The sequence below is a fragment of the Centrocercus urophasianus genome, unplaced genomic scaffold, assembly GCF_019232065.1.
Source record: "Centrocercus urophasianus isolate 14NV4802_14NV808 unplaced genomic scaffold, USGS_Curo_1.0 seq_73, whole genome shotgun sequence".
In the NCBI taxonomy this organism is placed as follows: domain Eukaryota; kingdom Metazoa; phylum Chordata; class Aves; order Galliformes; family Phasianidae; genus Centrocercus; species Centrocercus urophasianus.
The window spans coordinates 12,560,557-12,579,029 of NW_024885344.1; the positions used below are offsets into that span (position 1 = coordinate 12,560,557).

At 39.9% G+C, this 18,473-nt stretch overlaps 1 protein-coding gene across 1 annotated transcript in view; it reads left to right on the forward strand.

Moving 5' to 3' along the window:
• The window catches only part of CALD1 (caldesmon 1), a 186,986-nt gene that overhangs the window by 156,520 nt on the left and 11,993 nt on the right, over window positions 1–18,473 (forward strand). The window contains 5 exon segments of the mRNA XM_042837607.1: window positions 1–227; window positions 841–921; window positions 5,479–5,627; window positions 10,925–11,108; window positions 12,921–13,061. The exon segment at window positions 1–227 is cut by the window's left edge and continues 7 nt beyond it. Coding sequence (XP_042693541.1) covers window positions 1–227; window positions 841–921; window positions 5,479–5,627; window positions 10,925–11,108; window positions 12,921–13,061 — 782 coding nt within the window.

An 18,473-nucleotide genomic window follows, 5' to 3' on the forward strand; every position in this document is an offset into this window, starting at 1 on the left:
CAGCTGAGGAGAGGGCTAAGGCAGAAGAGGAAAGGAAAGCAGCTGAGAAGAGGGCTAAGGCAGAAGAGGAAAGGAAAGCAGCTGAGGAAAGGGCTAGGGCAGAAGAGGAAAAGAGGGCAGCTGAAGAAAAGGCTAGGTTAGAAGCAGAAAAATTAAAGGAAAAGAAAAGGATGGAAGAGAAGAAAGCACAAGAGGAAAAAGCTCAAGCAGATTTGCTAAGAAAAAAGGTACAGTAAACATTTTGCACCAAATTAAGACACCTGTGGTTTGTGAGAAATGTAATGCAAGAAAAGATTAATTCCTGCATTTAAACAACTAATACTCTTTGTTTGTTTGTTTTAAAATAAAACTCCTTGCTTCAGCTTACCAGTAATGGGATGCATAGCACACCTGTCCTCACTCCATTGTTCAGAGCAAACCATGCATGTTCAGACCTTTGCATGTTCTTTGCTGCCTTTTTTCTCAGTTGCTATAAGCTGGCTTGATGAAGTAAGACATAAGGTTGAGGCAAACACAACTCAACACAAAATATTATCAGCACCTGGTAAACTGTGTGAGGAATGTGTGTGTTAAATGCAATCACGAGAAAGGGCTCTCTGCTGGAACACGTGAGCATGATGCCACGCAAGTGAGAAAAGCCCTGATGGGTGAATGGAAGCATTTAGAGAGGGAGGAGGGAGCACCACTGTACATGCAGATGTGGGCACAACAGCACGTGAAGGACATGTGGCTGCACACAGGATTGGTACGTGAGCACAGTGTGGAGAAACAAAAGTGCTTGTAGAACAGTGTTTTCATACCGTATTTAAAACAAAAATTATTAAAAACTCCATAACAAAGGAGGAAGACAAAGTGGTTAAAGCGGAAGCTAAAAAGGAAAGTTTACCACAGAAGCTTCAACCTACCTCCAAAAAAGAACAGGTAATTTATTAACCGTTGATTTAGTTGTTGTAAGGAAACTTGAGTTAAAAAAATAAGGGACTTATAACTGAATTTTGCTTGTTCAGCAAAGTACTTAAATATGTGCTTCACTTCAAGAACATGAGTAATCCTGTTGAAATAAATAGACGAAGCTACTTGCGTGCTTAACATTAAGTATATGCTCAAGTATTTTGTTCTTTTGTGGCCTTAGAACCAAGTTCTGTTTGTCTTAGAACAAATACTTCAGTCAAACTCATTTCTGTCAATAGCGCAAGGATGGCTTGCACCGTAGGGATGAATTTTTCAGGACTGTATCAACTAATCATCCTTCCCTTGTTTCCTCTCACTTTACTGTGAACTTTTCTCCTGTGACTGAGACCTACTCTTAAAATAGTAATAATAATAATCTAGGCCCTTTGGCCGCTTGAATATCTTAACTAATCATTTTCCCCAAAGCTGCAATATCACATGATATAAACTGTGCATACCCAAGATTCTTCTTTTGTTTTAAAGAGAAAATCTACAAAAATTACTGCATTGCATTTCCACTGTAAACACAGGAGCTGGTGCCATGGTGTTTTACTGTATGGTAAGTAAGATTTGGGAACCATTTACTCTTCAGGTTACAGCTGGCAAACAAGGAGCCATATTCAATGTGCTTTTGGGTCAGTGCAGAAGGTATCAGAATAGCCTCTGATCCTGACCAGACATTGAAACCAGTCAGGTTCTTACAGGATTGCGCCGGTATGGGTTCAAACAGGTTCATGGGGCTCTCTTAAAAAGCTGCAACAGAGATTTAGTGACAGGTAGTTTGTGCCTGTCCGTCTGCCTGGGAGTGCTGAGGGCTTCAGAGGATCTTCGCTATTGTCCTTAGTTGTTGGAAAGCAACTCGATCAATGTAGAATGTGCTGTAGAAGCTTATCTCCCCCTCAGAGAGAGGTGAAGGCAAGTCATGCCACCAGGTTCTTGGTCCAGTTGCTTGAGTTATTGTCCATATTTTTAGTAGAATATTGGTGAGATTGAAAAGATAACGTTATGAAGATGACTGGAAGAAAGGTTCCAAAGGGAGAGAGACTGGCAATGTGCTAAAATAACGGTCTAGAAAGGGAAAGAGTTCAATGAGAGCCGCAACAATACTTGAGACACAATATCCTGCCTATGTTTGCCTGGAGCTCACTCAGCTGTCAGTGGGACTCCCACGATCCTTTTAAGACATGCCCACAAGATTGGATTTTCCAGGAAATTGCCATGACTTTTGAAAGTGACTTGTGATTTTAGTGCTTCCATTTTTGGATGCTTAAGTTGAGACAGTGTAAGGAATCCCACTTCTGGTGCAATGCTGAATGTCCATGCGCTGAAAGGTGAAACTTGTGCATGTGTATCAAGCTGAACTTTTGAAATATCCTGCTCAGTTTTAAAAAATCTCAGTTGTTGCTTCTTGGTTTGTAATGAAAAATTGACATTCTTAGACTTCAAATAAAGTAATGATTAGGTTCCTATCGCTACTTCTTCCCCTCATGCAAAGAGCAAAATTCAGTGAGACTTATTGTAGACACATATATGCAACTAAGAGGATGGCGATATATTGTGAACAAGATCCCTGAAGGAATACCTTCTTCACGTAACCAGATTTTGCTTTTGTAACTGTGCAACATGACTACATATCCATTCTTAATGTGACTAAAGTCTGGCCTTCAAATGGCAGATTTTGATCAAACCTGCAAAAAACTAAAAATAAAAAAAATAAAAAATCTGTCTCCTTCTCTGAACTGCCCCACGATTTTGGGTACTCGCAACTGTCCTGGAAAGCTCGTAAGAACAAGCTTTCTCATGATGTGAGGCTCCTGGTATTTCCTGCTTCTAGTTTGGCTAGACATGCTGCAACAGTTGCTTTTCTCATGGTATTTGGGTGTAGCAGTTCACTCTAAATGGAAGGCCTAGACCCAGGTGCCCACAGCTTTTAAGACTGCAAGAAACTGTGTCCAAATAGGAGCTCAGCATGCCAAAAGGTTCCATCCTCAGTAATCAATCCAGTGTAGTGTGAGGTTGTTCAAGTTCTAGATTTAGAAATCTTGACTCTCAAATGTTAGCATAAGAGCTTAACAGGAAAGATGTAGTACAGAGAAAGATTAGAATGTAAATTATGTATGTTGAAAATTAGCTAAACAAAGCATGGTTTTGTCCATATTCTCTTTTGACTCGAGGCTTGAGATTTGAAGGGAACATGTGAATTGTTTTCAGTTCAGGTAGAACTACCCACCCACTCCAACTGGAATCAGAGCAGTCCTTTTCACTAAGTTCAGCAAAAACTGAATTGGCCTGTAATTCAGGAAAGCACTGAGACAAGGGAAAATACTTTTTCTGTTGTCTTCCTCTGGAGTGGGACATAATGGTTGTCTGTTCCTGTGCTATCAATCACAGTTTTGGCATTAAAATTAGTAGGAGAATTATTGAACCTGAAAGCTGTGAAATATTTCTTTAATATCTTGTTTTATCATCTTTCTGAATAAGGGAGCCAAGCTGCATTAATGGTTTTCTCAAATGTGTGCACATTACCATAAATCCTAGCTAGCTTCTGAAATGCTATTTCCTAACCTATTATTTTTTAAATTATGTTGTTTTAATATTAGTTTTCTCAGCAATTTCAATTAAGATGTAAGAGATATGACTCTCCCCAGTGGACTTCAATACATCAGGCAACTGGAAGTATCGGCTTTTTAATGAGACTGAGAAAGGTCTTGATGAAAATCTCAGCAAAGGAAATACTATGCTCTCAAAGTCCCAACACAGACATCCTGGCATTTGAGATCTTACAACAATCAGTATTGCTGTTCTCAGTATCTCCCTGAGCTAACAAGCAGCTTTTTTGCTGTGAACATGTCACAAGCTAGAATCTTGCCCACATTTGGGAGCTCCCAAAAGTCATAGCTGTCTGGCAGCGTACGTTAGACTCAATGAATAGCTCTGGTTGTCTCAACACAGCTCCTAGAAAAAAAGAAAACCTTTCCTTGGGGCACCAAGTAATAATGGCCTTGCTTGCTAGCAGTCACAGCATCACAGCCAAAGAATGCATGGCCATGGAAACTGAGCTCCCCTCCTGTCTGTCAGGGTGGGGATCCAGGTTGCAACTACAGCCCATTGGCAGGAGCCTGTGGGGAATGTCTGTGCTGCTGCTGCTGCTGCCTGCTCTCAGGACAGAGCAGATGTCGCTGTGGGTTGTGTCCTACATCCCTCATCAGAGGCAAGCTCACTGGAGCACTGTAGCTGCTCAGTACTGACGTGCAGTGTGTGCCGCCTCAGTGTGGTCTGTTGTAGGTTTTTATTTCCTCATGCCGCATGGAATGCCATAAAAGCAGTTGTGCTGCAGACAGGACTGTTATGGAAATTATTCCTGCTTTTTAATTAGCAAATGGGATGGCAAGAAATGAGAGTATTTTTTTCCTTTCCTTTCTTGCTGGCTTCCTCCAACACTGGAGAGCCAGGGAAAAGAGATATTTTTGGGATAATGTTTTCCTCTGCTGCTGCTGAAAGTTTATTTAGGCTGCTAGGTCGACTAATTTTCATCGTGGGAATAATTCTGCCTGAGGACAAAGGACTTAAGTAGGTCTATATACTCCACTTCTCAGCATCCAACCATGGGCATGCTGAGATCAGGCTGTTTCTGGTTTTGGTAAATACTTCAAGCCCATAACTATAGGGGGATACTAAAGAATGAAATTCATGCAGTCAGTATACTTGATTACTCTTAAAAATTATAGGGTAAAAAAACTGTAAGGATAGGGAGAATTTTTGCTTTAGTGTTTCCTGAGAGAACATTTGAGAGAACTTTTGCTTCTTCATAGGATTAAATATTTGAGCCTGATAACACTATTGGTGACCATCTTCTGACATGACTGTGCTTTTTGACAGAGTAACTCATACTCTGATACAAAGATCAGCTTTTTTCTTTTTCATTGTTCCTGTAGTACTGAGGCATCTACCTGCTGTGATGCTGAAAATACTAGCTCTGTTCTGTTGGTACTCCCTTGCTGTGCTGCAGAATGATCTGCCTACATCCAGATAGCATGAGCTTTGTTCAAGCAAACTGAAGGTTACAAATGATTTCTATTGCTCCAGTGCTCTTAACCAAGAACATCTGAGCAAGCCTAGCCCCAAAGAGTGTGCAGCCCAGGATCTTAATGGACTGCACATGAGTGATGCTGCAGTGGAAGTAAGGAGGACTGAGGTGCCTAAGGAAGGTGCAGTTACAGAAAGAAGATGTAGTAGCCAAGCCCCATGCTACCGCATGTGTAGCTGTGATACACTTTCACAGAAGACTGGTTATTTTAGGTGTTTTCATTGTGAATTTGGATCAGAAAGGCAGGGTGATGGATGATCCTATTTCTAAACTGTAAAGTTAAAAAGTCTACTTCTGGCTTAAGGCACATGATCATTTTGAAGACAGTTGCTGAGTTAATCGCTAATTCCGTTCAAGGAATTCTTGTTCCTTGACTGCTATTGATAATGTCTCATTGTGACATTTTTTTTCCCCTGTGATTTATGGTATCTTCTGAGCAGGTAAAAGACAACAAGGATAAAGAAAAAGCACCCAAGGAGGAGATGAAAAGTGTCTGGGATCGTAAAAAGGGAGTTCCGGAACAAAAGGCACAGAATGGAGAACGTGAACTCACTGCCCCCAAACTTAAATCTACTGAAAATGCTTTTGGGTAAGTTCCAGCTAAGCACACTGGTCTTTGTGTTAGAGTAGAGCAGGGGGCCTTCCTGGGGTCTCCAGTGAAAAGCCTTGTAGCAGCTGTGTGCAAGACTTAGGTTGGCACCGTCAGAGGAGGCTCTAGTGTTCACTGAGTGCTTAGGTCTGATTTAAGGCTGTTGGTTAGTTTTCTAGCAGGCTGCACCCATGTTTTTACAGTGATAAAACAAGGTACAGAAAACAGATGTAAATAGAACCTTGGTAGAAATTAGTGGCTTATTCTTCTTTGCTGGATTTTTTTCTTCCTTGAGAGACATTTCATTCCACTATCTGCACAGAGGCCAGTGATGACTGCATTCCAGATTTTGTGTTCCCTAAATTTTTAAAATCAAATTCATCCTGAAATTGGATTTCAATGATTTTTAGTTACACACAATTCCTTTTAGTAATAATGCATATCAGCATGAAGCACAATTCAGTTGGTAACTCTTGATAGCTAGAAATTCTCTTGATTTCAAGGCAAACCTTGTGGTTAATGTTTTTGCTATAAAAGTGATATTTTTCAGTTAGATGAGAAAATGTTCTTTTTTTTTTTTGTTATTAGAAATATTTTTTTTTTTCCTATGCACCTCTCTTTCTCTTTTACATTGGCACAGGCAAAAAGAAGGTTAAGCTCTCCGTGCACATTTAGAAATGTGTGGGACAGATGGATTTTGCTGTTATATCTCAGCACTCCCCTTGTGATTCTTCCGGGAAAATCAAACTTTCTCAAAATAAAATGCAGTTCAAAAGACCCTGGGGACACCCTGACCTAAGGCCAAAAGACAGAGAGAGTCAGGCAGCACGGAGATGGAGTAGCAGGAAATGGTCCTTCCTTAGAACTACCCTGCATCATGACTGGGGTCACATCATCAATAACATGAGAAAAGATTTCTGAAAATATTTTTGTTGTGTTCTCATTTGTTTCACTTCCTGTGGGAGACAAGCCTTGGAGGCAACATGTAGATTTGAGTTTCCACTCTGTTTTTTCTTTTTCTGTTTTTCTTTCATGATTTCCAAATGTGTGAAGAAGGATGGCTAACGTAAGGCTTTGTTTGGAGCTTTCTTCTTGTTTTTGCATGAACACATCAGATACTCGTTAAGAAGCATTGTAACTTGGCTAAATCTCAGTGGTGATGACTGAGAACAAAATAGGCTAGTGCAGGCTAAAGGAAAATCTTATCTGCATCTCATTTGTTCATATCAGTCAGAAAATTGCAGGAAAAAAAAGGCATTTTAGATCTTTCGTTTCTCATCTCCCCTCCTACTTACCTTCCTCTCCATTCTCACACAGGAATGCAAAAGTACTAAATATGAAGCAGTGCTTTTTTTTCCACATTATTCTGACTTTTTTTGGCTCCCACAAACCACTTCTTTCCTTTTCCTCCTTGTCTGAAAGCTGGCAACTGTCTTCACTTCTTAGCACCAAGGAGGTACTTATGAAATTCTTCCTCCACCCAGCATCTCAATACTAATTTTTCATTGTTGACAGTAAGGAATGGAGATTCCCAGAATCTTTTGAGAACAGAGGATTTTGTGGAGGTGGAGGAAAACAAGGAGAATGACTGCCAGTTTATTGTTTCCTGTTTCAGATTATGCAGAACCAGAAGTGAAAGGTTCTATGAGAATAAAATTAGCTAGAAACCTGAAGTGTTCTCCTTTGTAAGGAGGACACTTGAAGTCTTCAAACAAAAATCCTAAGACTAGATTATGCCTTTGTTTTTTTATGAGTTGAAAGTAGAGAGTAGCTGTCGATTTCTTTGAGGCTGTCTGCACTGAAGTCACTAAGGATTAACCTTTCTTGTGTAGTCATATAAAACAGAATGGTTATTTGTTAAGAGAAACAGGTCAAATATTCTCAGTTCTTTTAATTTTGAGTGTGAAGTATTTGCCCTGGCAAGTGATACCTTTGTCATAGAGTCATAGAATATCCTGGGTTGGGGGAGACCCGTAAGGATCACTGAGTTCAACAACAGGCTCCACACAGGACCACCAGAAAATTGGATCATTATGTCTGTTAGAAGTGACTTCTTGGATTTTTGGGGACCTGAAACTTGCAGGTCAGATTATCAGCTTCAGATAGCAAGAACAATTAATTAATTCAGTAATTAGGTTCCTGGGATGTTTGTTACAGAGGTTGCAACCATGCAATGAAGTGGGAAAGCCTTAAAAACAGCTTTTTAATGGCTTGGGCAGGATAGATGGATCTTTAGAAATAACCTGTGCCCCCTTTAAGTTCATGGGTTTTTGTAATCTCTGCAAATGATATTAGAAATATTTCAGGCTAAACACCCAAAAGCGTGCCTTAAACCACAGGAGCTGGTCCTCGCTTTGTTCTTTGAGCAGCCTAAGTGAAAATTCAAATAGTTTACAATATATTTTCTCAGTGTTTTAGTTTTATGTTTGTTTGTTTTTTTTAAATTAAAAAAGGGCTTGAGTTCCTTTCTCTAATTATACATCACTACCTGATGCAAACCCTTATTAGTAACTACTCACAACCACGTGACGCTTATGATGGAGGGTGATTTTATGGCTCTGTTTCGATGGGCTGAGTAACTCCATGGCAAAAACACATTCAGGATTAGGACCTAGAGCAGAAAAGGACTGTGATAAAGTAATATTAGAGAAATGTATACTATGCAGCTATAACTCTAGAAAATCAGGTGTGACAATGTCCTGGGGATACAGAAGTTCACATACCTCTGGACTTTTTTTCCTTTAGCTTTGCTTTGTGGTGTTATATATAGAAAAGCCTTTCCAAATAAACACATTTCAAAATGAATGTCAGGTCTTACCACACTGGTGTTGAACTTTCACAGATGAATTACAACAGCTGATAAGCACATCACAATGTCAGTTTGGCTATGCTGTTTTACCATATGTTTTTTTAGTATTACAGTTTCTAAATGATACATTCTGCCCTGCTGCAGCTGAGTTTTTTCCCAGTCAGTAATACCATGTGAGGGCAGAGTAATCTGTGTTAGCAGATCCTATTGTGATATTGAAACCACAGATAATTCAGCTCTGATCCTCCAATCTGTTTTATATGGCTAACCCCATCTGGATGAAAGATCTATTTGAATGAAGAGTGCCTTTGCAGGATTGGGTGTGATTCAGCAGACTGCAGATTTATGTATTTGTTCTTCATGTTGTCATCTCTAATCTCATCATCTCTAACAGTTATTGTTATTGTTGGAACACTTGATTTGTTCCGTCTTGTGGCATTTAACTCCACAACACTGGCTCCATTAATGAAGTTATTAATATCCAGCTTTTCTAAATGTCAACAGAACAGAGCAGAAAGATCTTTAAAAAAATCAGTAAGTACATTCCTTTTCTGTCCCTTGTGAATAGCATACTGATACCTCTGTGGTGCCTATCTCCTTGTCAGCAGTAACACTAAACATGCTCAGGGAGTAGACGTTTGACTAAACGCTGTTGTGGTAATTGTTTAACTAGGTGATACTATCTGACTCTGTTGAGAGCATGCACTTCACCTATACAAATACTCTCCCCCCACTCCTCACTCCTTTTATTCTTTCTGTCTGTCTCTCATATTAGAGTTGGCTGTAAAACTTAGGGTTTTCTCCTGTGGAAAGTTGTCATTAACAAATAATTTCCACTTCCTTAATCGAAGGTATGTTTTCCCTGGAAAATGTCAGCAGAAGTTCTGATGAACCTTTCTATTCATACAAGCTTGCTGAGTCCAAGCGATAGGTACTTTAGATTACGTAGGAACATTTTTAGGCTTTTAAAAGCATTTTATGTTTTGAATCGGTAAGAGTCTCACCACTCTGTTTCCTTCTGTATCTGGTTTGGTCCCCAAAGATACTTGCTAGGAAAATGGCCATGCAGTCCACCTTTCATTGACCCAAACAGTTGGAAGTCACAAGGTACCAAATCTGAACTATACAGTAGGTGTAGTAGGACAGTCCAGCCAAGACTGGCAATGTGCTTGTCTTCAAACTGGTATGGGCCTGGCGATATCATGCTGCAAGAGAAAGATTGTCTTCTTCTCTGGCCTGACCCTGGAAGTTTGAGCCCTCAGCTTTGTCAATGTTGTGATGCAGTGGTCAGAGTTGATTGTTTGTCTGGGTTCCAGGAAATCCAGAAGAATCGCCTCTTTCCTATCCCAGAAGACAGTACACATTGCTTTACCTGCTCAGAACTGGATCTTGAATGTTTTCTTTGACGGTGAATTCAGATATTGCCACTGCATGAACTGCTGCTTTGACTCTTGCTTTTAGTGGTGATACCGAGTTTCATCACCAGTAATATTGTGATTCAGAAAACCATTGCCTTTAGTCTGCTGTTTGTTCAATAGGTCCTGACAAAGTTGCATATGGTGTTCCTTCTGTTCTTGTGTGAGAATTTTTGGGACCCACTATGTGCAAACTTTGTGATATTCCAACATTGCTTCCATTGTTTCCAAGGCATTGAAACATTTATTCAGCTCCATGAACAGTTCCCTGGTCTGATTTGTGTGGATGTGCTGATCAAGAAACATTTCACTTTGTGGGGTGACTACTGTGCATGGCTTCCCAAATGTGGCTTGTTTTTCGTGTCACTATCTCCATGGTTGAAATGCCCCATTCACCGCCTCACTGTGCTCACATCCACAGTTTGGTCTCCAGAAATGTTCAGCAAGCATCAATGAGAGTCAGTGAGTGCCATTTTTTCCTCATGGAGGACTTTGGTGACACCTTTGCTTCATAGGCAACTCCATATCAGATGCCATTTTGTCAAACTGCCCTGTTGCTGCCACCTGTCACAAGACTGCAGATGTAATGGAACACTGTCAGGAAGGTTCAACCTCTACTGCCATACCATCAAAACCTACCTCTGATGTCATGGACCAACATCTTAAACTAGGAGGCATTACTTTCAGAGCAGGCCTTCAGTCTCCTCATGAAGATGCTGATCAGGTGCATCTTGCTGATGTTACCTGAGATGTTAAATATACAAAGCTTAGTTGTTGAGTTGTGATGAAAATGGAGGGGATCTGAGATGTCAGGCAGGATGGTCCAGCCCCTGTCTTGAGTACATGAGCCTGCTTCCTCACTGGCAGTGGATGGGAAACATGCTCCTCCAAGTGTCCAGACCTATTTGGCTCCTACCCCAAATGCATTGCTTTGAGTTTGATGGAGTTTACAAGGAGTAAAAGATCTTATAAGGAGTATCTTTGTGTTGCTGGTGAATGTGGGTTATCAGGTTGGCTCTGGCCAGGAAGAGAAAATTTGTGGTGCATTACCTCGTCTTTTCTTTCTTTCCCAGCCGCTCCAACTTGAAAGGAGCTGCAAATGCTGAGGCTGGCTCTGAGAAGCTGAAGGAGAAACAGCAGGAGGCAGCTGTGGAGCTGGATGAGCTGAAGAAAAGGCGGGAGGAGCGCAGGAAAATCCTGGAGGAAGAGGAGCAGAAGAGGAAGCAGGAGGAGGCTGAGAGAAAAATCAGAGAGGAGGTAAGCGTACAGGAGAAAGTATTGCTTTCTGATTTTAATTCCTCATTGTAACTCCTTTGCTTCCACTCACCTCAGATTAGATGGTAACTCTTTACAACAGTATCTGTACAGTACAAAGCAGTTAGTGAGGTTGGATATGGATGAAACTGTGCTTAGCAAAAGGGCAGAATGATACCACGGGAGACTTGCACATAGGTGAGGAAAGAGTATATGACAATGAAAGCAAGACCAAACTCAAACAAACCTACAGACCAGTGTGTGCTTCTCCTTCGTGAACCTGATACTGCCTGAGGTCTGTGTGGGGATTTGCTGGTGGATTTTGATTCTGGTTTTGTCCTTTGTTTGAGCCCTCTATTTGGATCATGTACTCTATCAGAATGGCTGTTTCTTCCTGTGTCAGGAGATGGTCTATCACAATGGATAGACCATATCACAAATATGCCATGGGCTTTAAAATTACCCCATTCCTCTAACCGACAGGTTTAACTGCAAGCATGCTGTATTTTGTATCAGTCAACCACATCACATAGACGTTCTAGTGAGAACCCAAGGTAAAACATTCAGGATACGAAGAAAAACTGCAGTTTTAGCCTCAAGGAAGACAAGGCTCTAATAATGTCTTAATTAGTCAGGATGCCATCTACAGCAGCTGCACATTTGTACTCTTTTTGGATAACATTTTGGAGACTCTTATAGCCACAGACTTCTTAATTTATTTTCAGTGTCTCTTTGATGTTGCACAACTTGAATTAGAAAGGATGTGGCAAAAATTCATCTGCTGCAGATGAACTGGAATGCTAATGTTATATACAGTTATGATGGGCAAGATCTCATTAGGAAGATATTTTTGCCTGTTTAAATATTGAGTACCCAAGCACATCTGTTTGCTTGTGCTTCCTTTGCCAAGAGACTTTATAAATAGAATTTTAAAATCTCTGGTGCATCATTAAGGAATCTTACTTGTTTGGAAAATAAGTGGTGGAAGAATAATAATAGTGCTAGTAGATAAATGCCAATTGCTTTAACATGCTAAGCTCTTTACTGTAGAATTAAATAGATGCTGAAATTGCACAGTGACTTACTGTGTGAAAAAAAGACTCTGCTAACCAGCACTCACAGTGGTTGTGCTTCAACTTGCAGTTCTGAAAGTAAAAACTCCTGTTGTCTCTCTGGAGGGGAAACTATAAGCATTTCAAGCACTTCACTTTTTGGGCTTCTATCAATTTTTTCCACATTAAATATTAACCTTGGCACAATTGCTAGAGAAGATGGAGAAAAAGAATACAAAGGTGAAACTTGAGAGTACAGAGAAACTGAATTTAGGAAGCAAAATGAGACTGTAGGATTTTTTGGTTCTTACACCATTTTAGACAAATAGTAGTCTGTACAAGCTGGTTGACCAGTTCACTTCAAAACCTGTTTGCTGTATCTTTCAGCTCATCTAAATGTTCCTCAGAAATATTTTTAAATACAGACACCTTTGCGAAAATTTAACATTAAGTTTCTGAAATTGAGTTCTTAATGAAATAATGTTTTTATAAATGTGCTTTGTTCTCTGTAAGTGCCACTATTTGGCAGTAAATCTGATGACAGGACTGTGAGGAGAGATTAAAGGAGCATGGAGTAATTGTCTTCTTCACTTAATACTATGATGTATTGTCACCAGCGTGTTACTGGCATTCAGACAGCATTCACTGAACTGTTTTGGCTAGCATAAAAAAAATCTATTAGATAATCTGATAAATTTTTGCAGGACAGCAAAGCCTTGTAATGGTGATGCAGTTTCTGAAAGAATAAATTAATACTTTTTAGGAGGAAAAGAAGAGGATGAAAGAAGAAATTGAAAGGAGAAGGGCTGAAGCAGCTGAGAAACGTCAGAAAGTACCAGAAGATGGCGTGTCTGAAGAAAAGAAGCCATTTAAATGTTTCAGTCCTAAAGGATCATCTCTGAAGGTAGCCTCCCTGTTAACTTCTGTATAGTACTGAAAAACTAATGGGTGTTGTAGTCCAAACCAACTACCCAACACCAAAGCACTGTGGAAATACTTGATATCATACGTGGGCCAATGCTTTGAAATAGGTCTTAGCCTAAAACCTGCAGCTGAAAGACTTCATTCACTGGCATGATTGAGGATTAGAGACCCTTTCTAAAAATTGTCTAGCCTGGGGGTTACCCAATAATGTCAGTAATGTCCAAAAAGGTTCATCACCTTCAAGAGGAAATGGGAGCTCAGAGTTGTGTTACTATAATAATTTCTCAATTTATTGTAGAACTGATTTGTGAGCTGGGACAGAAAAGATCACAAATGTTCTTTGTCTTCTTCCATATCCAGGATTACTTTCTTCATTGCCACATTACTTTGTCTTTTAATTATATTCAGCCTAAGTATCATTAGTTGAAACTGTCTCATATGGGAGGTCTATGTTATGCCTAATCCCCCCTCTGAAACAATGTCTGGAAATAGTGTGCTCAATTTCATTTTCTTACATAATATTTAAAAACAAAACAGAACCTTCTCTTGCTGCAGGAATTTCTAAGTGGTCTTCTGTGGCCTGTATTATTTTGCATGTCAGATAAATCATTGAAATGATCTTTCAGCATGGAAGAGAAATCTTGGTGCCAATGAAATTATTGGGAATTTTGTTTTGGTATTTATTCTAGTCTCCTTCTCAGCTCAGGCCCAAACTACAGATCTCTTTATCATTTTGACCTATCTTTTTCTTTTTTTGCTTTTGAGGTATTAGTCAAATAAAAATCCAAAATGTCTGTCAGAAAGGACCATTTAGTAGGACCTAGGAGGAAAAAGAACCAGGCAGGAGGTTGTCAGGTAGAAGCTTGCATCAGATCATAAATTGGATCTGCATGGGATGAAAAAATGCCATTAATGAGTGGCAAGCTGCATTTTGTCAGAATGACATTTCTGCTTACCAAGTTCACTCTTCTAACTGATGTGGAGCTTCAGTCCTATATGGTTTTGGGTCCTGTTCCAGCAAATACAGTAGCCAGATACTTTTGGCTGGACTTGACTTTAACTCCTCAGGCACATCTGAACCTGAAATTTGAGGACAGAACACATACAGCTGTAAATGAAGGTTGCCAAACTTCACAACTCTATCCTATTAGATAAACCTGGTCTTGCAATTTTGGTTGCAAAAGACTGTGTCAGGACACTATAATTGCACAGCTTCTTCCCAGTCTTCCTGAGAGGGCTTCTTTTTCTTCCTTCTGTTTCTTAAGATGCCTTTTATGACATACATTTGGAGCTTTAGTTCACAGATGACTCAGAAGAGAGAAAATTATACTTGAAAATGCATAATAGCAAGATACAGATCATAATTTGGGGGAGAGTGGGACAAAACAGTGGATTTGGCAGGAGGTTCATAGCTTTCAGAGAACTTTTGGATTGACGCTACTAGAAGTATTTTTAGAGGAAGGCTGGGATATTCCACATGTTAAGTATTTGAGGTTCATTTTTTTTTTATTATGATAATTGCTGCTTTTATAGCTTCGTAGCTAGGTTTTTTTTTTGTTTTTGTTTTTTTTTTGTTACAAAAACTGATATATGCAACTCTGCACATGCTTTTCTTTCTCTCAGTTTCTCTGGAAATTGGTGATACTGTACATATTTCAGACTGGTGTCTGTGGGTGGCCAGAATATGTATGTACTACTGTTGATCTTCATGCCCAAAACAGTTTCTTGGCCTTCTGTGGTCAATAGCTAAGGAGAAAATAATCTTGTTTTAATAACCTGATGCCAAACTCTGTTTTTTAGAAAAAAGTAACTGTCATCATCTTTTGTTTGGACAGACTTCTCCAGCTGGCCTAACCTGGTTAGTGTATAGCCTTTTCATTTGGTTGTTATGCACTGACCAAGTTATCTTTTGAGTGGTAAAGCATCTGGCATGTATTTTCTCCCTTGATAAATGTATCCTCTGGTTGGATGTGTTGTGAATCATGTGAGAGCTATAAATGCTCAATTGTGGGTGGGCCATTGGAATTAAGAAAGAAAAAGGTGAGGTTCAGTATTAGAAGACTGTATGGTACATGTGCACATTCTGACTTCTCCTAGATCTTTTTCTCCTGTATTCTTTCTGATGTGGTAAACTTTAGCGAAGAAAAAGAAGTTACTAGGAATGACTTGGGTGAAGAGAGCAGAATGTGTTTTTTACCAGGCGAACACTAGAACAAAGGAAAGAAGAGAGAGAGGCTGAAAATAGTATGGTATATTATCATCTTATGGACAGGGCATTAAGCATCCATCAAGCAAGGCATGGAATAGCATGATGAGCAGACTCAGAATTTGGAGACCAAGATACATAATTCATCTCCATGGATTACACAGTTTACATACGTAAAGATATAAACATGGACTTAATATAAATACATGTATTTAGAAAGTACTACTGTGGTTATCTAGTTTGGCCTATAACAGATCGCAGTCTTTAAGGTACTGAACAACTCCTTTTGTTTTAACTGTTAAGTAAATACTTCCCTAACAGCTTAGACGCTGTTTCAGCAGAACCACAGAGGGCACCACAGCTGGTTGCTGTCATGATCAAAACAGGAGTCTGAGATGTGGGATGGATTAGAGCTCTGCTGGCCCTAGAAGCTAGGTGACCGAATTTGAAGTGAATGGAATAGGAAAAGAGAGGTAGTGTTGACTGACATGGTACCTTCAGGGATTTTGCCAGTTAATTTTAGGGGAGTTGCAAGTGCTGAAGCATGGAGTCTTTCCAGAGAGGGCACAGTGGCTGGGTTTTTTCAGAGGTGACAGTAAGAAGGAAGGATGCAAAGTAAATGTAGGCTAGATTCATTCCTAGCTTAGAGATAGAGTAACTTGGATTTCTTAAGGTTTTGGATTCCCCATAGGCTCTAGCTGCAGTACCAAACCTCTGTGCTGATTCTGCTCTCCCTCTCTTTCTCTCTTTTTGTTTTTTTTTTTTTGGTCTTCATAAGAGCAAAGGAAAGAGTCTCTGGGACAGCCTTTGCTGCTCGCTCATCCACTCTATCTTATGCTCTCTCTAGTTCTCACAAATGGTGCTGCAGTAGGAGAATGAGATTTCCTACTCATTGTTTTCCTTTCTGTTTTAGAGAGGTTAATTTCTCATTTTTTCTTTCAGAAAGAGCATTATTGACATCTCGATCTCTAGTTTAATCAGGAGAGAATAGGATATTTCAGTACTGATTCTCCTCTGGTGATGGTAGAGATCTCCACCAGTACAGAAATGCAGAGGCAATTAGGTACTGAGGGGAGGAAGCAGCAGGAGGCCAGAAGCCTGGGGATATTTCCTGCTTTTGCTGCAGACATCTCCTGCCATGCATGGGCTGATATGGCAGCCAGCTTTCCACAAGGCAGCACTGGCAACTAAGTGAGAAACAGGACTTCTCAGGCTTGAGATTTTTTTTTTTTTAAGATCTGTCTGCTCATATCTCATTGTTGCTCACTATCTGAGAACTGGCTGGAAAGAATTAGACTCACTCAATCAGTGCTTTCTAGGAAATGATCTTGTTCTTGCAGCAGGAAAAGAGAGGGGCAAGGGCAGGATTTGTGATGCTTGTTTTTCTTTTCTTTGCTGCTGATAGCAACACTATAATCTGCCAGGTAAACTGGAGTAAGTTGTCCCATTCTGCACAGATGCTAGTGGGGAAAAAAGCCCAACAGCTTAAAGAAGCAAAAGAGAATGAGAGGCAAGGCTTGGGAGAAGCTATTTACACCCAGAGACTACCAGGTATCACACAGAGTGGATTTCCACCAGATTCTTCTATCTCTGAGACATGAGATGAAATTATAAGAAAGGGATTTCTGTTTTTATGCGTGTTTCTTCTTCCCTCTCTTTCTTGACACATTTTTTCTGAAAACAATTTTTCAGTATGTCAGTTTACAATAAATCTTTTTGCATAGTATCCAATACACAATTTTAAATTCCTAATAATCATTTAAAAACTATGCAAGAAACAAACATTGCTGGAAATATTTAGATGGTACGTGTTTCCCATGTCATTGGCTCAAACTGTGTATTAACTCATTCCTTTTTCATTCGGTTTCTGTTCTTGGAGGATGTACAGATGGAACAGAGCACACTTTGACTCCCACACTTAAATAGGATTTTTAATAAGCAACTTCTTGCACATCAGAGATCAAAATGCGTCTATAAAATATTTAATGTGCATAAATGCATACCTATATTGTTGTGTAACATCACGCTTAATTTATTTCCTGCCACCTGTGTGTGCTGTCCCTGTTGAGAAAGGCCCCAGTCAGCTGTAAACCTGTTTGTTTTGCATTTATGTCCATTGATGGCTGCTGCCGTGATTAGGGAACCTCGAAGCACTGAATAGGATGGAAACCATGGTGCAAGTTACTGCTTTGTAGGGATGCAGTTAAATGGCTGGGTACTTTTGTTGACACACAGTTATCATCAAGCTGTAGGCAGGAGCTAGTTCCTGGGCAGGAGAGGGTTTCATTTCATTTCATTTCATCTAAATTTACCAGCAGAAGAAAAGGTATCCATCTAAACATTTTGTTGTCCAGTCTGGGCTTATTTGGCAGTTGATAGACTAAGAAGTCAGCCTTCTTGGACAAGCAGATCCAAACTTCCTTAGGGTGAGGTGAGATCTCCTGTCTCTCCACTGACTATAGAGGGTAAAATGAGTAGTTTGGACTAAATGCTAAACTTTCAAGCAACCAAGGTTGGTGGGAGGGATGCAGCATGAGATCCCATGTTCTTTTTCTCAGTGGTTTAATTAGAGACTGGCAGGTGGACTTTTCAAAGTATGTGTGTTTTGTGCTAGAGGTCTGGAAAGCATTCCATGGTGACAAAACATAGTTCCAAAGTGTTTTACAAGATTTTTACTTCTTATCACATCTTGTGATAATCACCTTGCATTCCCTGTTTGTCTTACAGATCTATTTTGTAATATTGTTCACTGTATGTGTCAAACATTTAAAATTATTTGCATGGAGTTCGTGTGCTGTGCAGTAGTACATAAACTTTAGATATTGCTGTGCAGTCTAAATGTATTTGAGCTGTATGCTGAATGAATCTGTGTGCACAGGTGTGTTTGCAATATGTTCTTCTGTGCATGGCATGCAGAACTTTGAGGCAAATGCTCTACAAAACAAGCCCTTATCTGAATGTGCAGAAAATGCTACCCGTCCACACAAGGCACATGCTTCCTTAGGAAGAGGATCATGTCCAGCTCTCACAGTGACTTCCTAACTACTCTCCCATTTAACTTAATTTCTGGTTTGCTTCCCTATCCTCCTGTTCTGAGCAGTTCACAGCCTATTTTTGATACCACAGCAAGTGCTCAGAGTGTTGTTTCCAGAGGGTAAGGAATAGAATCATAGAATCATAGAATCA